The sequence below is a fragment of the Tasmannia lanceolata genome, unplaced genomic scaffold (assembly GCF_043159265.1).
Source record: "Tasmannia lanceolata isolate RefF3 unplaced genomic scaffold, GAP_Taslan_0.1 ptg000020l, whole genome shotgun sequence".
Lineage (NCBI taxonomy): Eukaryota > Viridiplantae > Streptophyta > Magnoliopsida > Canellales > Winteraceae > Tasmannia > Tasmannia lanceolata.
The window spans coordinates 12116003-12137238 of record NW_027518697.1 but is presented as its reverse complement, the minus strand read 5'-3'; the positions used below and the strand labels follow the sequence as shown (position 1 = coordinate 12137238).

Sequence of the window (21236 nt, the reverse complement as noted above, 5' to 3'; positions counted from 1 at the left end):
AATCGTCAGATCGAGGGCTGATTTTTAACCTGGGTGTCTTTCTTTACCAAGGATTTGTGATCATTTAGTCAAAATAATATCAATCAAGGTTAATCTCAAATCCGGATTAAACATTGGGTTACTTAACTAAGCAAAAAAACTAGTAAAAAGTCACGGATCAAGGCGGGATAAGCGAGATCCGTCGAAATCATCCCATTAAATCATTGATAACAGAACTTTTTGATGTCTCAATCATTGTCAATGTCATGGTTTAATGGTTCTAACCATTGACCCAAAGTCGATCGAATCGGTTGGTTTGTTTAGATCGCCGATTTGCTCGATCTTTGAAAAAACGATCTGCAGGCAGAGATCGGGGGCCCTCACTGGTCGAAAATTTCAAAATCAGTATTTCTGTGGCAATATTGGGCTTAAAAGAAAGAGGAAAAATCAACGATTCCAACGGCGAAAGAATTATCGAAATCGGACTTCAAAATCTCTTGAAAACCGCATTTTTCGATTTTTACATTCAAAATATTTGGAAAATCTTTCACAAAGATTCTAGGAGATTTGGAGGCATCATCTCATCAATTCTTTTGATCCCCTAAGGATTGCAATTGATCTCAACCACCCAATCTTAGTCCATATCTTTGCAAAGATTTCAGGATATTTGGAGACCCCATCTCGCCCGTTCTTTCGATCACATGGAGATTGCAGTTAATCTAAGTCATCTAAACTGTTGCCATTCTCAACAAAGGCAACCAATTTGGACATTTCCCCTGTCTTGAAATTTATTTCCAAATCCACAAAGATTCCAAGGACAAGTGACATCATCCTGGACGTTGAATTGTTCATAAATCTTTAGTGCTTGATCCTGGCCACATAAGTGCCTACCATTTTGAACATGACCATGGCTAAAATGGAAGATGCCAAAGAAGAGGGAGAATATTCTAGAAAAATTCGATCTTGGCCATCCTTTTTCCTTCCTTTCTCCATCACTCAATCTCCACCCTACACCTTTAGGCTCCTAAGAAGGCAACCTAACTCACCCATTCCCCTATAAATGCCCCTCCATTGCTCCATCCCAAGACAACTCAATACTCCAAGAGCCCACGATTTTTCTCTTCACCTTCTCCCAAATTCGTGCAATCCTCTTTGCCTCTCTCTCTCTCTCTCTCTCTCTCTCTCTCTCTCTCTCTCCATAAGCAAACCTCCATACCCCCACCCCGCACACCTTGGCCAACTCGGCAAAATTTCATCAAAGGATCGGGTTCCGTCGGATTACATCAAAAGGCGAGGATCGAATTAGCATCATAGTGAGGTAGGCCATCAAAGTTCAATTTTTTATCTTATTTGTGAAAAGCATGTAAACTCTTCTATTTTTTTGAAGATTTTTGACTTTGTGAAAGTTCCTAATCTCTAAGTAGGAAAGTTCATAAACTCAAAATTCTTAAACCAAGAGATAGTTGGTCAAGTTCCAATGAAGAATTAATCTAGAAATTATAAGATTTTGATGGAAAGGGTTTACATGATTTTATAACTTTGGAATAGTGTTCTTAGATTCCCCAACCCCAACCTTTCGGACATGTTGCCCAAGCCCAAAACCCGATGTTCATAACTTCAAAATCCCAAAACCCACTTGTGAAAGGTTATAGAGCTATGAAACTCATATTTCTAAAATCCCAAAGACAGTGCAATAGTCAAATGGCCATGTGTCTCAAATTCTAACCTATGCATTGTGTACATATGAGGTTGTTCCTGCAAATAAATTCCATATACATCAAATTCGTACCTTAAGCCGTACCCCTACCTCGCACCCCTCACCCGCACCTTAAACCCAACCCCAACCCACACCGTATGCCGCACCCCCAAAGCCACACCCGAAGACTGCACCCCTAACCCACACCCGTAAACCGCACCCCAACTCGAGTTAAACCCGAGCCAAACCGAATCCAAAACCTCTTAGGGTCCCGTCCCCATTCGACTATGCTTAAGGGTCCCACATCCAACCAAACAGCCCCCTCAGCTTAGATAAATCCCAACCCCACACAATCTCCATCGTCCAATCCCATAACCATCACATGCCTGTAGCTATAACTTCATAGCTAACTTCAGCCACCTCATTCACCCATGGCATAAATCCCAAATGTTACATCCCATGGCCCATGTTCTCTTCCCATTCATACCATCAGCCCATCCATAGCACCATCCCACCTAACCATGTGCCGTCAACCCTCTTATCATTTAAATCATGCCCCATGTCTCCCACCCATAACCAAACAGCACATGCATTCCTTCATTAATGTCACATCCCTGTAGCAACCAATTCGAGTATGCGCCCTACCCCCCATGGCCATAAGCCACCAAACTTGCCATCCTAGTGGTCTCGGCCAACAACTGGCCTATGGTTATCAACCCAACCCCAACGCCTACCCCATCTATGCCATGTCTATTAATCCCATCATCTCCCATCCTCTACATCCATAGCCGAACATCAATCTACATCCATTATCTATTCCCACCTCCACATCTATTACCTACCCATTAATTCCATCAGAACACATCCACACTCATGACCATGAATCTTAATATCCACACCCATGTCCATACATCCATAATTCACATGCCCCCCACCCATTAATTCTAGCACTGCACCCCACCCGACCCTATCCAAACCCAAGCAAACCAAACTGAAATATTCAAGTACACCATGTGATTCCCCAAATTACATGTGCTGTGCACATTTAACCACCAAAAATTCCAATTGAATCCAACCGGTCTAATCCCTACTCAACCCGAGTCACACACATCCAACCCCGACTCACCCCGGTTCAACCCGAACCACGCCTGGCCAATCCCAACTCGGTGTTACCCAAGCTGCACCCAAGCCGAGTCTAACCCGAGCCGCACCCAACCGGATCCAAGTTACACCAAACCCAAACCCAATCCCTCAACCAAGCCAATCCAACCCAACCCGAGTTATCCCGGACCCAACCCGGTCCAACCCAAGCCAACCTGAACCAACCTGGTTCAGCCCCAACCCAACCGGTTCAACCCAGACCCGGAACCCGATCTCAACCCCAACCGAGCAGCCCTCATCCCCATCCCATGTTCCACAGCCATATATTTTACAGCCACATAGCCCATCCCCATCCCGTAGTACGTTATCCATAGCCCTAATCGGCCTCACCTCGCCCACTACCTCGGTCCAATCCAAGTCAACCCGGTTCAGCCCGTCTAATCCGGACCCAATGCAAGTCAGCCCGGTCCAAGCCGGACCCAATCCGAGTCATCCCGGTTCATCCCGGACTCAATTCGAACCAACCTGGTTCAACCCAACCCAGCCCAGACCAGCCCCTCAAACTCGATTCAACCCACCCAGTCCAAGGTTAACCCGACCCCGAACTCGGATTTGCAGCTCGCACCCCACCACCACATGATCATCATAACATCCCATGGTCATCTACCTACAGCCCTATCTCTCATCCAATGACCCAACACCCGTCCGTGTACTTCATCAAACCCATGCATCACCCTTGTAATTCGTATACCCATTCATGATACATATGCTCTCCCCTCCATCCTCAACAGTAAATCATCTAACTACAGGTCCATTACCCCATCCCCATGGCCGTAGACCTATTACCCCTATACCCATAGTTAGTATCCCATCTCACCGCCGAATAAGAATTAAACCCAACCCAAACTATTTCAACCGGACCTAAGTGGTCCAGCACAACCAAACCCATATGGGTTCCACCTCTAACCGAGCTTAGGCTGACCTCAAACATGCTTGGATTCATCCCAACCGAACTGAAGTTGGAAATCAAATCATGGGATGTTAATCATGCATGTAATGTGCACAATCAACGCCATCCCAACAGAACTATTTCCACCCAAACCCATGCGGGTTCCATGTACCCAGGTCCAGCCCAAGCTAACCCGAGTCAACCCCCGTCCAACCAGGGTCTAACCCGAGCCTTACCTGACTCAATTCAACCCAACCCAAAGTTGGACACACTTTGACCCATATTTTGGTTGAACCATTGCCCAAATCCCATTGGTCGGTGTGTGTCTTGTGATGATGATGATAGCGCCTTTATCCATTGGATTTGAATATGGTTGCTTTTTCCATAAATTTAGGATAAAAATCCTAACTTCACGAAAGAAGCAACTGACCAGAGTCGCCACCTAGATTAGGGATCTAGGACCCATGATTAACTCTGTTAATTTGGTCTACGTTTTGAGTTCTGGATAAGTTACCTGGTTACGAGGTCGGAAGGTGTATCGCACGAAGTGTACAGCACCGACCTTGCCTAACTTTTAAAATCTTTAATTATTTAGTTTTAACTAAGGGGGGAATGTGAATTTTATTAACCTAAGTGCATTCTAATTGTTTAGCCGTTCACAATTTAGACTCATGCGGGCCAGGAGTGGATCCTACATGCAACTACATGCCTATGTGCCTATGTGATTGTTTTGAGATTGATGAGATTTGAGTTGAATTTGATTAATTGATTTGAAGTGAAGTGACCTACGCTATATGAACCTAGATCTAATGCAATGAACCTAAGTTGCATTTTTAGTATTCTTGTGAAGTTTGGGCTCTAAAAGTTCTATTGTGAAACATAGAGTGAAATTTCTAAGTTTTAGAACCTAAGGTATCTATGTTCTTGGAATTTAAGATTTTGGAGTAGTGATTTTCCAATGATGTGAGTTCTTAGGTTCTTTTAGATTTTTGAATTCTTTTAGAGTTCCAACAGCACAAATAACTAAGCATACAAACAATTATTCTAACAGAAACAAACAACCTAGCATGCGAATTCTAAGCATAACAAGCAAGCAACATATTATTTTTAGCCTAGGATGAGAACAATTATCAAACAAAGAAATGCAATTACTCATGCGACTAGAATATAAAAAGAAACATCTAGCATGCAAAAAGGTTCAGGGAAAAGGAAAGGGTGAAAAGGGGAATGAAAGAGATGAGGAAGGGTGTAAGGGAACGAGAAGGATGGAGAAGGGTGCGGAAAGGTGCGGCTGAACTTGGGAGTGCCGAATTGCCTACGTACCCCATGGTGGGGATCAAGCCACGCGTAGTTCCATCGAAGGAGTTTGGATTTCGAAGATAGAGTTATAATTGGGTTTGGGTATCAAAAATTTAGAATTGGTAAATGAAGGATTGAGGCGTTGGATCTAAAGGATGCAACCATGGAATTTAGCAAAAGGGAATCTATTTAGGAACCAAAGGGAAGATCTTGCGAGGTTCAGCCAATGGGGTGGGACTATAAGGGTATGAGATTGCGTTCGGTGAAGCAAGGTAAATTGGTTCGGAATCTGTAGGCTTCGACTAATTGGCTTAGATCCTAAGGGTTTCAGTTGGTTGGGCTAAAGTAGGGTTCATAGGGTCCATTTGATTGGGTTAAGGTAGAACCCTCTCAGCTAGGCTATGTGGTTAGGCTCAAGGGGTAGACTAAGATGGGTTAGGGTGAGGCTCGGTAAAGTGAGATAAGTGGGTTCGGATTTATGGTGGTAGCCATGCAGCCAAAAGGAGAGAAAGCGAGTGGTGGCCGGTTAAAATAAGAGGCTATTGGCGTTATGAGAATGTAAATATATGGGAATGAGGATGTGAGGTCTGATAAGGTTATATAAATGAATATGGGTCTGATGGGATCAGCTATGGGATCATGGCTATAGGTATGGGAGTCAATGGAATAAGCTATGGGTATGGGTACGGCTACGGGTGATGTAGTGTGGGGATGGGAACATGGATGGATCGTATGAAATTAAAGGGTATGAGGTTAATTTAGATGATATGTATGGGCTGACGGAGATTAAGCTAGAATGGAGGATGGGTAGGGGATTATAGGCATGGTGGTATGGGGTATGGCTGTGGGTATGTAGTGATGGGGTGTGTCGATGGATGGATGGGATCTGAAGGCATATGGATTAATGGGTTGATGGATGGGATATTAGATAGTAGGTGATGGGATGGCTATGAGGGATTGAGATGGTGATGGGTGGCGTTATGGCTACAGGGAGGTTGAGCATGTTGTTAGAATATGGCGTGGATTATTCGGATACAAAAAAGGGTTATATGGTATGGGTCTATGGTAATGGATATAAAGAAATTAGGTAGAATGAGGACTTTTGGGATAGATGCCATAGGTATGTGAGCCATGGGTCAAGGGACGTGGGTCATGACATAGGGTGATGTGGTATAGTAGATAAAATGTGATGCATGCTAAGGAGGAGGTGTATATTTTAGTTTATGGGGTGGGGGTTCCGTTAAATAATGGAGATGGGTTAGCCGAGGGGAGTTGGGGTTGGGTTCCGGGCCGGGTTTTGGGTGTGGGTCCAGGTTGCGGGTCGTGGTGCTAGTAGGGGTAGGATCTTGGGTTCGGGTTGCTAGTTTTCGCTGCGGGTCCTGGTTGCGGGTCAGGGTGCGGGTAGGGTTCGGGGTCAGGTTGCAGGTTCGAGGCGTGGGGTGCGGCTTGGGTCAAGGCCGAATGAGCCTAGGGTTCGTGTCAAGGCCAAGTAGGCCATGGATTTGGATCAAGGCGAAGTATGCCACAGGTTTGGGTCAAGGCCAAGTTGGCCATGGGTTTGGGTTGGGTTCGGTCCGAGATGGACCGGGTGAGTTGAATCGGGGTTAAGTCTGGTTGGCCCGGGCTGGTCCGGATTGGGTTGGGTTGGTACGGTTCGGGTTGAACCGGTTGAGTCCGAGCTGGAATGGGTTGGGTCGGGTTCCGGGCCGCGGTCCGGGTTGAATCCGGTTTAACTTGAGAAGCGACGAGTTGAGTTGGATGTGGTTCAGGTTGGCTCGGGTTAACTCGTGGTGAGTCGCGGCTGCGGGTTGCGGATTGAATCTTGTCGGGTAGTGATGGGACCAGGCTGAACCGGGTTGAGTCAGGGTTGGATGAGATCCGAATAGGATGGGCTGTGGTTGAGGTGTAGGTGCCCGAATGTATAAAGTATTGGGCGTACAATTAAAGTGCATGCGACACACTTATGGGCATGGGCATTTACATTCGTTTAAACTGTTTTGGACAGGATTTGCGCATAGTGTATGTGATACATATATGCGCATGCAATACACATATGTGCATACACATTTAGATTCGTTTAAAAACTTATACACAGTGCAAATGGTGTATGGGGCAGTCTATGGATTTTTGGTCTCGGATATAACAAGGTTGGGGTTACGGTACATAGGATGGGGTATGTTGAAACTTGGGTTCAGCTTTGTAGGGTGCTAGCATGGTTGAACTATGATTTGGTTGAACCGGATAGGGTCCGGGTTGGGTTGACGTTCAGGTTCAGGTTAGACCGGTTCGATCCAGGTTGACTCGGGTTGGATTGGGTGGGTCCAGTTTAACTCAGGTTGGATCGAGGTCCAAGTGGGTTGGTGTTACGAGTTACGGTTCGAGTTTGACTCGGGTTGGGGCTGAGTCTCGGTCCTAATCGGACGGAGTTAAGGTTCGGGTTAGAGGTTCGGGCTGCACCGGCTTAAGGTCTGGGCTGACTCGGGTTAGGTCCGAGTTTGACCGGGTCGTCTCTGGTTAACACTAATAGACTCATGTAGGTTGGGATATCTAGGATGGCCAAATAGGGTGATGCAGCTAGGTAGGTGAATCTGGATTAGGGTGGTGCGGCTAGGTAGATGAGGCCAGATTAGGTTGGCGCGGCTAGGTAGATGAGGCCAGATTAGGTTGGCGCGGCTAGGTAGGTAAGGGTTAGGGTGATGTGATTTGGGGCGAAACCCTTGTGTACACAGTGCATGGGGTGATAATTCAACCGTGCATGGATTCATAATTTTTCAAGATAAAGGTACTTATTGTACTAACATGCACAACACATGCAGACGTGTGCATATGCAACATGGATATGGTTTGATTGGATTTGAAGTGGGTTGGGTTTTGGTGGAGTTAAATTGTGCAAGGTCTGATTAGGGTGATCAGATCCCACTATGGTATGGCATAAATGAGGTATGGTCGAATGGTCTGTTGAGAAGTGATTATAGGATATAGCTATGGGATGCGGCTGGGATATGCTGTTGGATTTTTGGGATGGAGTAAATCAAGGTTAGTCTATGGTTGGGTATGACTAGTAGGTTGGGGTTGGGAAGGCTAAAAAAATGCAAGAACCACTATCCCAAAGTTACAAAGCATGTAAATAAATAAAATGAACTTTGGATGGCCTACCTTTAGATGGAGATCAGCCCTTGGATTGAAGAAGACCTTTGATATTGACCTTTTGCTTGATGGCTCCTTTGATGTAGAAATTTGACCAATTGAGTAGAATATGAGAGAATTTAGGAGAGGGAAGATCGACGATAATTTGAGAGAGAAGAATTTTTGAGGAGGAAGAAGGATTTTGGTTTTTGTTTTTTTTTTTTTGTGTGGGCTCTTGGAGTATTGAGTTGTCTTGGGATTGAGCAATGGAGGGGTATTTATAGGGGAATGAGTGAGCTAGGTTGCCTTCTTAGGAGCCTAAAGGTGTAGGGTGGAGATTGAGTGATGGAGAAAGGAAGGAAAAAGGATGGCTAAGATCGAATTTTTCTAGAATATTCTCCCTCTTCTTTGGCATCTTCCATTTTAGCCATGGTCATGTTCAAAATGGTAGGCACTTATGTGGCCAGGATCAAGCACTAAAGATTTAGGAACAATTCAAGGTCCAGGATGATGCCACTTGTCCTTGGAATCTTTGTGGATTTGGAAGCAAATTTCAAGACAGGGGAAATGTCCAAATTAGTTGCCTTTGTTGAGAATGGCAACAGCTTAGATGACTTAGATTAACTGCAATCTCCATGTGATCGAAAGAACGGGCGAGATGGGGTCTCCAAATATCCTGAAATCTTTGCAAAGATATGGACTAAGATTGGGTGGTTGAGATCAATTGCAATCCTTAGGGGATCAAAAGAATGGATGAGATGATGCCTCCAAATCTCCTAGAATCTTTGTGAAAGATTTTCCAAATATTTTGAATGTAAAAATCGAAAAATGCGGTTTTCAAGAGATTTTGAAGTCCGATTTCGATAATTCTTTCGCCGTTGGAATCGTTGATTTTTCCTCTTTCTTTTAAGCCCAATATTGCCACAGAAATACTGATTTTGAAATTTTCGACCAGTGAGGGCCCCCGATCTCTGCCTGCAGACTGTTTTTCCAAAGATCGAGCAAATCGGCGATCTAAACGAACCAACCAATTCGATCAACTTTGGATCAATGGTTAGAACCATTAAACCATGATATTGACAATGATTGAGACATCAAAAAGTTCTGTTGTTAATGATTTAATGGGATGATTTTGACGGATCTCGCTTATCCCGCCTTGATCCGTGACTTTTTACTAGTTTTTTTGCTTAGTTAAGTAACCCAATGTTTAATCTGGATTTGAGATTAATCTTGATTGATATTATTTTGACTAAATGATCACAAATCAAAGACACCCAGGTTAAAAATCAGCCCTCGATCTGACGATTTACGAAAATCGGGTCTTAGAATGGAGTCAGGGTCCGGGCTGTGAAGTGACCCTAGCTTATTTTGTCCCGATTGATGATCCGTAAAATCAGATCGAGATATTAATGCCCTAAAACATATAAATCCGTGATAGAGAGACTCTTACATGGATTTAACACTCTAAAGTCACGAATTTGGGTATTTTTTTCAATTTTTCGGGTCTAATCATTTTACCAGGTACATCTCTTTATCATTTTGGTTTTCAGGGAATGTGAGGATGCATATTTTACCAGTGAAATTTCACGGATCAATATATTAGGTTATTGTTCGTTAAAGTGTAGCAAAATGAGGGTGTCTACACATGCCGACATACATGAAAAAAATATATTTGTAGAACCCAAATATCGGCATCTAGTAGAAACTAGGCTAACCGTTCTGGCATAGGCATCTATGCCTCGAAAGTTTTACTCAAACAAAAAGACACGAGGCATGTCTAGCAGCCAAGGGGTTTTCAGTAAGAAGGTATTGACTATGACAAGAATCATAACACACCGTCTAACTGGCCAACAACCTCTCTTTTTTTGAATGACAGCCAATTACATTAAAAGAAGACCGAGATGGTCAAAATACAAGAAAAAAAGGAGATAATAGGGGAGCAAAGGAAACAAGACAATGCTAGCAACAAAACATCAAGGTGGAAGAGAATCGAATAACGCCAACTCCTCGAGGAAGACACCATCTCTGGCTAGAGCATTTGCCATCGAATTAGCAGACCTACGAATATGCCTAAATAGGAAAGTCGAGGATCACATCCAATCGCCCATCTCATTGAAGAGATGATCAAACCTCCAAGAGTGAGAAACCGAACCGTTAGCTCTAACTGGCCAACAATCTCAAGTCATTATAAACCTAATTTATGCTTAGAAAGTAATCTTGGAATGGACTGATGCTATTTATGTGTTTAATGTTGTCCACATCTTTGTGGGCAACACTATGCCATCAACAGGTGTCTGGTATCATATGTGCATGAACAAATCAGCCAATTGTTGAGAAGTATGAAGATAGGCCGTACGGATGAGGCCAGATTGAATTTTTCCATGTACCAAGTGACAATCTAACTCAATGTGCTTGGTATGTTCATGAAAAACAGGATTGGCAACAATATGTAATGAAGCTTGATTGTCACAAAACAATGGAATGGGTTGAGGTGTGGAATGCCCAGATCATTAAGTAGTTGACATGTGTGCTCACATGAAGCATGTGAGCACTATGAAGCTTGATGTGTACAATGTTGGGCAATAGTCTCACATGAAGCTTGATGTTCAGCTTCAGCTGAAGAACGAGAAATTGTATGTTGCTTCTTTGTTTTCCATGATATGAGACTATTGCCCAACATTGTACAAATCCTGTAATAGATCGACGAGTCATGGGGCAACTGGCCCAATCAGAATCACAATAGCCTTTGAGTTGGATAGAACTAGACGGAGAGAGGAGAATTCCTTGTCCAGGACGAGGTGAGCCTTTGAGATGCCATAAAAGACAAATGGCTATATCATAGTGAGGTTGTCGTGGCTGGTGCATGAATTGGCTGAGTATGTGCAATATAGACAATATTGGGTCTGGTGATTGTGACATAAATGAGCCGACGAACTAGTCGTCGATAACGGGATGGATCATCAAGTCACCATTAGTAGATGTAAGCTTAAGATGATGCTCCATTGGGAAAGAAACAGGGAGACAACCAAGAAGGCCCATATCATCTAATAACTCAAGTGTGTATTTTCGTTGGCTAAGAAGAGACCGTTCTTGGATTGAGCCACTTCGATGGCAAGAAAATATTTCAAAGGCCCCAAATTTTTGATGCGGAAGCATTGTGGAAGATAGTCCTTGAGAGAATGTCAATGTCATCTACATTAGCGAGGACAAATGTGCCAGACAAATTTGTAAAGAGGGAGTAGTCGGCTTGAGATTGTCGAAAACCGGCATCAATGAAGGCATAGGAGAATTTGGCAAACCAATGTCATGATGCTTTGATGAGGCCATACAATGATTTTCGTAAGCAAAACACATGTTGCTCCCCCTCGCATGAGAAACCTAGTGGAATGGCCATATAAATCTCTTCATTGAGATCACCATGTAAGAACGCGTTATCTACAACAAGTTCATGGAGAGACCAATTTTTTATAGCAGCAACTGCGAGAAGACAACGAACGGTGACAAGATTTGCAACTGGAGCGAATGTTTCTTTGTAGTCAAGTCCCTCTATCCGAGTGTATACTTTTGCCACCAAACGTGCTTTGTAGCACTAAATGGACTCATCAAAACAATATTTGTTTTTGTACACCCACTTATAACCAATGAGTTTCTTTCCTGGAGGGAGAGATGAGAGGGTCCATGTTTGGTCTTCTTCCAAGGTTCAAATCTCGGCAGCCATTGCATCACGCCATTTAGGTATCTTAATAGCTTGACTAAAGGTTTTGGGTTCAATGGCTACAAGAAAGGCACTGTGAGAAATAGATAAATTATCATAGGATAAAAATTTTGAAAGAGGAAAACGTGTACATTTCTTTGAAGAGGAAGAAGATTGAGAGTGAGTTGCAGTAGTGGTGGCAATGGAACAGTGATAGTCTTGGAGATAATATGGTTTCTTGCGATCCCGAGTGGGGCCGCATGGTATGGTTTCGAGAGAATGAGTGGTGGTGTTCGATGGGGTTATTACATCGTTAGTAGTAGTAGTAGGAGGTGAAGGAGAAAAATCGGGTGTTGGCAATGGAAGGACATGAGAGTTATGGGTTGGATGGACTGAAGCATCATGGTATTGGGAAAACATCCTCATGAAAAATGTCATAGCGACTGACAAAAATTGTCTTAAAAGAGAGGTCAAAAATACGATAGCCCTTATGTGTAAATGGGTAACCAACAAATATGCCTAGTCGAGCTCTCTGGTCAAATTTGCAAAGAATCTTACTGGTGTTGTGGGCAAAAAATAAAGGCGACTGAAAACACAGAGACGTTTGTAATTTGGTTTGGTTTGAAGGACTTCATGAGGCGATTTTCCAGCTAACAATGGGGTCAGAAGTTTATTAATAAGGTATGTGGCAGTGAGTATGCATTCAACCCAGAATTGAAGAGGGAGGTTGGCTTGAAAGTGTAAAGCCCGAGCTACTTCAGGGAGATGTTGGTGTTTACGCTCAAATACACTGTTGTGTTGGGCTGTTCCAATACATCTGTGTTGATGAATAATGCCATTGTCGGCCAAAACTTTTTGCATATCTTTGTCAAAAAATTCAGTGCCATTGTCCTAGTTTTTAAATTTGACATTGAAATTGAGTACGAACCATGGAAAAAATAAATCTAAGTAAGATTTAGTTTCACATTTGAAACGCATCAAATAAACCCATGGGCATCGAGTGAAGTCATCAACTATAGTTAAGAAATAGTGTGCACCAAAAAAAGAAGCAACTTTATAACCACCCCAAACATCACAATGAATGAAGGCAAATGGTTTATTGGTGAGGCATTTATTAATATGAGAAATGGATGGTTCGGACTTAGCTAAATCTTGTAAACGAGATGATGAAGGGTGACCCAATCTCCAATGTCAAACGTCAATATGAGCAATGTTTTTAAATCATTTGGGAAATGCTAGAATAAGCACAAATACATACTTAGAAACCATTACATAAGTAGCAAAATCATTTATAATGGATTAATCGCATTGAACACTTAGTGGCATGCCTTGCCGTGCATGCCTAGTGTAATGTTTACTTCTAGGAACATTGATCGAGTAATATGGAGTGGACGGAGGTGCAAGGATTGGACTGTGTGGGGGCCCCTTTTTGTGTGCTTGGGCATCATCCAGGGGTCAGATCGGGTGAAGATTATCCACTTGTTGGGTCATTGGAGTGGAGACCCTTTTTAGAACATTAGCCAAGGGGCTATCTAGTGTCAAAAGGGTCCATGAGATGGGAATGTTTTGCTCTATTTATGCCTGGGGCAGTAATGATATTGAAACCCAATACCTGTAATCCAGCCCCCCTTTGTCCCTATCCACTTTGACCCAACCCAAGTCAGGTTGCACCCTGCTGCTCCCCTCACCCTGCACCCTGCACCCAACTCTGGTTGCACCCTGGTTCCCTGCTGGTTCGCACCCTGGTTCGCACCCTGGTTCGCACCCTGGTCGCACCCTGGTTCCAACCCTGGTCGCACCCTGGTCCGCACCCTGGTTCACACCCTGCTTCCCCCTGGTTATACCCGACTCACTTGACCCTAACCATTAACCCAATCCAACCTAACCATTAACCCCACCTAAGCCCGAACCCGCAGCTCGTAATCCGAGCTCGTAACCCGACCCCACATCAGCCCCGCAACTAAGCCGCCACCCGACCCCAACCCGCACCCCCAACCCGATCTAACTCAGCTCAACCTGGTCCAATCCAGACCCCCATCCCTAACCCCAACAATGGTCCGACTCGGACCAAAACCGACACAACCTGGTCCAACCCGGATCTAACTCGGTCCAAGTCAAACCCCTCCCGACCTAATCTGACCTAACCCGAGCCTCATTCAACTTGGTTCAGCCCCAACCAATCGCGGTCCAATCTGGACCTAACCCGAGTCAGACCGGGTCTACCCCAAACCAACCCCCAAGCCCGAGCCACGGCCTTGACCCTAACCCTCGGCCTCACAAACCCTTACCCCACTCATGCCTCACTCGGCAACCCCCAATCCCCATTAGCATTCGGCTAACCCAATACCACCTCCCACTAACATTAGGCTATATACCCTGCCTATGCCATGTCAAACACACATCCACTTTCACACCCCATCCCAACCGAACCTTGTCCCCTCCCATTAAATTTATAGCATGTTTACATATCCCACATCATCATCCACACATCCACTTTCACACCCCATCCCAACCGAACCTTGTCCCCTCCCATTAAATTTATATCATATCCCACATCATCATCCACAACATACCCATACATCATGTTCTTGCATCACAATAGAATACCCCCCATAACCTAACAGCATGTATGCCATCACAAAAATTCTATGCCCATCAGTACACAGCACTCACTTCTATAGCCACATACCCATTATATAGCCATGGTCACATGCTCTATTTCCATAGCTACATACCCCATCTCCATGAACACCTCCCATGGCCCATCATGTCATATCAAAACCCCTACCTAGAATCCTCTCTCTTAAAGCAAACCCACTACCTGATACTATCTTGGCCGAACCATTCCTTCACCAAACCCGCAATCCGAGCTCACACCAAAACCCGCAACCTGGGCCTAACCAGGTGCAACCCGGACCCCAACTTGGGGTCAATCCAAATCAACCTGACTTAATCTAATCTGAGCCCAACCCCAACCCGTTTCTAACCCGAGTCCCATCCTAGACCTAGCTTGAATCTGCAACCAAAAACCGGCCCTGCAAATGAACCCGACTTGAGTCAACCTGTACCCAACCAAATATAACCCAACCCGATCCAAGTTGATCAGCCCAACCCGACCCAAATCCGAGTGAGCCCGGTCCAACCCGGACCCAACCCAACCCAATCCGGTTCAGCCCCAACCCACCCAGTTCAATCCAACCCAATCCAAGTCAGCCCCGGTCCAACCCGGACCCATCCCAACCCAATCCAACCCCAACCCACCCGGTTCATTCCAACCCAATCCAAGTCAGCCCCGGTTCAACCCGGTCAAACCTAGACCAAACCCAACCCAATCCGGTTCAACCCTGTCCAACCCGAACCTAACTCGACCCAATCCGGTTCAGCCCCAACCTACACCCTAAAGTTGCACGCTAACCCGAACCCTAAAGACACACCCTAAAGTTGCACCTTAACCCGCAACCTAGACCGCCAACCCGATCTCAATCCCAACCGAGCAGCCCTTATCCTTATTCAATCCCAACCTAATTCAGATACCCATCCCATGTTCCATCCGATCAACATGCCTTTCCTATAGCCATTAGCCTCATTCATCTTACATCCACTACAACCCATTTCCCATAGCCCATCATCTATCTTACGCAAAGTACCCATGCCCCATGTATCATGCCTACTCCCATTATTCTACCATAACAGCAACCATGTCTAATCATTAGGCACATCCAACCTCCTTATGGACCCTATTCATGTCACCCATAACAGGCCACCTACGTCCATTAGTGCGTACATCTAACCCATGCCCATTAGCCTACTTATCCTACCCCATCCTATGTACCCATAACCCATCTGACCTCTCATAAACAATATATTAATGAAACAGTACTTACACTCAAACCATGGCCCACTCGGCCAATGAACCTTACCCAACCAAATCCAAGAACCTATTGCCCATCGGCTTATGTGACTCACCCGAGTTCAAATCTAATCCAACCCCCCCAACTCGAGTTGGACCCCGAACTGCAACCCGAGTCAAACCGGAATCTAACCCGACCTGAACCCAACTTGAGTCATTTGCCCAAATCCCAACCGAGTTGCATCCCTAGGTCCAAACCCATTGGCCAAAACTTCATCCTACCCCTTTTTATTGACCCCTAGATGATTCTTCTGTGATTAATTTCTTCGAGGCTCGTTCCCAATTCAAAAATCCTATTCCAAAATCTCATTCCATGATCCAAATTCCAAACCAAATTTCCAATTCCATCTTCAAGATCCAAATCCCTTCAGTGGAACTACGTGTGGCTTGATCCCCATCACAGGGTACGTAGGCAACTTGACACTCCCAAGTTCAGTTGCACTTTCTCCATCCTTCTCGTTCCCCTACACCCTTCTTCATCCCTTATTCACCCTTTCCTTTTCCTTAAACCCTTTTTGCATGTTAGATGTTTTCTTTTGCTTAGTTGCATGATTAGTTACATGTTTAGATCTCTTTAATTGTTCTTACAGTAAGCTTAGAATCACATGCTAGTTGTTTTGCTTTGCTCTTTGCATGTTTTAGTAATTTGCATGCCAGTTGCTTTCTTTGCATGCTTAGTTGTGTTTGTTAAATTTGGAACTCAAAAGAATTCAAAAATCTTAAAGAATCTAAGAACTCATAATCATCTAAGATGGAAAATCCCAATCTCCAAAACATAAAGTTCTAGGCTCTAAACTTAGAGATCACACTCTAGGTCCTCAAAATAGAATTCTTAGAATCCAAAGTTCACAAATATACTAAAAATGCAACTTAGGTCCATTGCATTAGATCTAAGTTGATATAGCATAGGTCACTTCACCTCAAATCAATCAATCTAATTCAACTCAAACCAAATCTCATCAATCTCATAAAATGTCAAAAACACTCACATAGGCACATAGGCATGTAGTTGCATGTAGGATGCACTCCTGGCCTGCATGAGTCTAAGCTGTGAACGGCTAAAATAATTAGAATGCACTTAGGTTAATAAAATTCACATTCACCCCCTTAGTTAAACCTAAATAATTAAAGCTTTTAAAAGTTAGGCAAGGTCGGTGCTGTACACTTCGTGCGGTACACCTTCCGACCTCGTAATCAGGTAACTTACTCAGAACTCAAAACGTAGACCAAATTAACAGAGTTAATCATGGGTCTTAGATCCCTAATCTAGGTGGCGACTCTGGTCAGTTGCTTCTTTCGTGAAGTTAGGACGTTTATCCTAAATTTATGAAAAAAAACCATATTCAAATCCAATGGACAAAGGCGCTATCATCATCGCAAAACAAACCCTCGTGGGCCACCCCCTCCAGGACGGGATTCACAGATTGGCGACTCTGCTGGGGATTTGGATGAACATTTCCTGCTAGGACAGAACATCAACGGTTAACTTTAGTGAGATTTGGCAGACATGAAGGTGAATAAATGAGGGGATACTTTGATTCCAAGGATTGAATGCCTTTCTTCAATGAGGATTGTGACAAAAGATCTTAACAAAACCACATCTAAGGTTCTTCCATTCTGTTTTGTTATCTGAAGATGAAAACAACCTTCTCACAGGTCCCTTGCCATAACCTTTTAACATTGGTCGATCAATTCACTTGCTTATGTGATCTTTTGAATTTGAAACTATCCCTTTGTGATTACTTGTATTTGCTCCGTTTCAAGATTTGTCGCGCAGACGCAGAAGAATAGCCTTCACCTTTTCACCAAGAGAGTTGCAGTTTGAGGAGATGGAATTACGAACAATGTTTATACAAAGGAGACAATTTTTTTTGAGACAACGACTAACTGAGAAGACTCAATTTTTCTGAAACAACGACTAACTGAGAAGACTCAAATAAATTTTTGAAGGTTTAATGGGAATGTAAAGACACAGGAATAACGATACTGATGCTTCTGATCATGACTAATTTGCATTTTTTGATTGGTAGGTCCAACCTCTGAAAGAGTACTTTATCAGTTTGTAAATATTTGTACTTTCTTCCTTAGATCAGTAGTACTTCATGGATTGTTGCTAACGCTCTTTGGATTGCTCGGGTTCATGCCCCTAGATTCGAGGATGCAAAATATGTCTACTTGAATTTCTTGGATTTCTGAGTCTGATATTGGATATTGCCCTTGTGGATGATTTCTTACCATGACCAAATTGCCTTTTCAGGTTTTCAACTTGGCGGACCGTTTGCCCTGACTTTTGCCTGAATCGCCCTTTTGGATTTTCGACTCAGCGGGCTTGCACCTTAATTTTTGCCTAAGCCGCCCTTTCGGGTTTTCAACTTAGCAGGTGAGTGACCTTGCTTTTTGCCTAGACCGCCCTTTCGGGTTTTCAGCCTAGCAGGTCTTCAAACTCCGTTTCATTTATCCTTTTTCTTTTCTTCTTTTTTTTTTACTGAAAACCTTTGCACTGTCCACCGAAAGGACTTTATAAGTAGGGTGAGGTTTAATAAAGAAAAGGCTTGAGGTTTGCAAATTTCGATTGAACCTGAACGAGCAGGTCGCCTACGTATCCCGGTGCAGGAATCAGGTCTTGCGTAGTTCAGGGCAGATGTCCCGAGTATAAAGGTAAAATGGATTATTTTTTTTGGAACTTTCTTTCTTTTTTTTTTTTTTATTGATTGATTTTCTATTGCTCTTTTTTGGGAATTTTTTTTTTTTTTTTTTAAACGACCGCACTTGGATCAACCAAGTTGCCTACATACCCCAGTGAAGGGATCAGGTCTCGCGTAGTTCAGGGCAGATGTCCCTAGTGTATGGGTTTGAAAGAAAATTTTGTTTTAGGCCTAAAGAGTTTTCAAGTGGACTTTTTCTTTATACTTTTGGGTTATGGTTTTTGGGGTTTGTTCGGCCAAAGAAGGCCTTCCGGTGCTCAGGCTTACAATTTTGCTCATCAGTTCTTATAATTTTTTTTTCTCTCGGAGTTTGATGGCTTTTCCAGGTAAGATCGATCCACACTATAAGAGTTCGAGCTTGTCCTCTGGATTGAAAACGAGTGATAGATATTCACTATGTCTCCTTCCTTCAAGATTATGATTGCACACTTTCTTGTTAAAGGTTCAATCCGGTCTTGAATTCAAACATGATTATTTGAATTTGACATCCGCTTTGACATTTCACTAATTGGTTCCACTAATTGATGGCCTTCTTGAACTTCTTTGTATAGAATCCCATGTCTGCATATTGATTCTGATGATCTTGGCAACCTAAGTCGAGGCAAGCTCAACTCATGCCCCTTGTATAATGTCCCTCTCTTGAATTTTTGTTGTCTTGATCTCTTATTTCTTAGACCTTGTCCTCGGTGTGAATTGTAACTCATGTTGGACGATCTTTTCTACTTTGAATTCTTGAAGTAGGTTTACTAGTTCTTTGCTCTCCTTAGAGGATAGGATGTTTCCAATTAGTATTTCCTAAGCTAAGGTTTCAGTGCCAATAATTACTTCTTCAATTTCTTCTTTGAAAGGCCGGGCTCGGCGCTCCTCCCCTTTTTTGAGTAATCATTTTATTTCAAGGGGAGTTTCGTCGGCCTCCCCATCCGAGGAAGGATTGTTAATTTATGTCATCTTATCAGAAGCATACACAAGAATATACTCGAAACTGAAACTTTTATTGATTGATCAGAGAAATTACATCGACCATAGCATAGATTAAAGACTCGTCCTGAACAGGCTCAAGAACAAATGACTCGGACTGTAGGAAATAAAACTAGCAACGGACACTTCTTACTTGCAAAGAAAAAAAAGAGACTCATAAGACTGACTGACTTTATTTGGACTTGACACCAACACCTGAGAAACCATGAAGGATGAGGCTTCAATTGAAAAACATTTCTTCAACTGCAACACTCTGGCTCTGAGGATCAACAACTACTTCTCTGACTGTTGCGACTTCTAGCTCAAGATATTCTGGCAAATTCTTCTCTGGCTCTGAACCTTCTAGCAATGTCACAGACACTTCCTCCTTTCCCCCTTTCCCCCTTTCCATGGATGAGAATGGTAAGGTGGGTCAAAGGTATGAATGGTGGTTATGAGGGTGGATGGATCAAACTCTGGGTGAACAAAGGAAATGCTGCCGACATGGGTGGAGGTTGTATCTGAATGTTTGGGCAGAGGATTCTGAATAACATCAGGTTTAGGTGGAAAAATAAGTTTTTTCTGATCAAGGAGATCTTGGATAGCATGCTTCAAGGCCAAGCATCGATTGGTGGTATGGCCATGACCTTGGTGGTATTGGCAATACTTGTTCTCATTGTAGTTTTAGGGAGTGGATTAGGAGGAGGCCTAGGAGGAAGTAAAGCGAGGTGGCCAGTAGCTAGACATTGCTTCAATACAGCTGACGGTGCAACAGGGAGATAAGTGAATTCTCGTTTAGCCTTCTCCTGAGGCTTAACACCTTCTTGATTGTATCTGAACACCATGGCTTTCTGAGGTTGACTTGTAGTGGAAACATTATTGACTTCTTTGGTAGGAAGAGAAGGCTTCTTGTAATCTTTTTGAAATGGAACATTCTTTGCCAGAATGCCTTAAGCTATGGCATCTTCGATCTGAATTCCAGCATTACTGAAGAGATCAAAAGTTGGGCAATACTGGAGCGACATATGCTGAAGCATTGTTGGGGTCAGATTGTTTAACATGATCTTGCATTGTTCCTTCTCAGTTGGGCGATCCATCATGGAAGCAGCAAGCTTCCTCCACCTTTTTACAAAAGTAGCAAATGTCTCATTGGGCTCCTGTTTAGTTGCCTCTAGATCACAGATAGTCACCTCAGATCCGTCATCATAAGTAAACTGCTTGATGAATTGTTCAGTAATCTCATTCCAAGTTCTGACCTTTGTTTTATCCAAATTCAGATACCATTTGCGTGCAGTGTCAGTCAAGGAAATGGGGAACAACTGAGCCATCTGCTCTGAATTCAACCCTTGGGACTGTAGCCTTATGATGAACATTCGTAAATGAGCAGTAGGACAACCTGTACCATTGTATTTATCGAAGTCTGGAATCTGGAAGTTTGGAGGGAGACGGACATTCGGAAACAAAGTCAAGTCATCAGGATTGAAATTGCTTGACTCTCGGTTCTTGATGTCCTTGACTTCTTGAAGCAACAGTTCAAATTTCTCAGCAAGGGGTTTCTCTTTTGGAGAAGGAATTGGAGTACAATTTTCCTGACCATATTGCTCTTGATCTTCAATGGTGAGAGGAGACAACTTGGGTTAAGGGAGAACCTCAGATGTTGTTGCTATAGATTTTTCTTTTGAAGCGTGAGTACCAAATTTTTGCTCCCACTGAGCCTTCATGATCTTATTTTCTTCGCGAAGTAGGCTCATCTGACGGGTGAGTTCGACCAACATATTATCCATGCGAGGAGGCTGAGAGTTTTTGGTTGGTTCAGACAT

General features: G+C 43.5%; 2 protein-coding genes across 2 annotated transcripts in view; one reads left to right on the top strand and one right to left on the bottom strand.

Moving 5' to 3' along the window:
• NCLPP7 (nuclear-encoded CLP protease P7) overlaps positions 1 to 18331 on the top strand; it is a 29614-nt gene extending 11283 nt beyond the window's left edge. The window contains exon 3 of the transcript XR_013237638.1: positions 18012 to 18331. The gene's annotated coding sequence lies outside the window, so the exon portion shown is untranslated. The remainder of the gene's footprint in view (positions 1 to 18011) is intronic.
• A 2035-nt stretch (positions 18332 to 20366) lies between these two features.
• Positions 20367 to 21236, bottom strand: LOC143853760 (uncharacterized). Its single transcript, XM_077363496.1, has 2 exons — positions 21110 to 21236; positions 20367 to 21025 (listed from the first exon to the last, which is right to left on the bottom strand). The coding sequence occupies exons 1-2, from the start codon at positions 21234 to 21236 to the stop codon at positions 20367 to 20369; spliced, it is 786 nt and encodes a 261-aa protein (XP_077219611.1).

Bases quoted from the DNA above. Each gene is read 5' to 3' on its own strand.
- LOC143853760 (XM_077363496.1), bottom strand. From the start codon at position 21,236: ATGTCTGAACCAACCAAAAACTCTCAGCCTCCTCGCATGGATAATATG. The intron at 21,026-21,109 runs GTACTCACGCTT...TCACCATTGAAG, and splicing joins TCAGTGGGAGCAAAAATTTG to ATCAAGAGCAATATGGTCAG.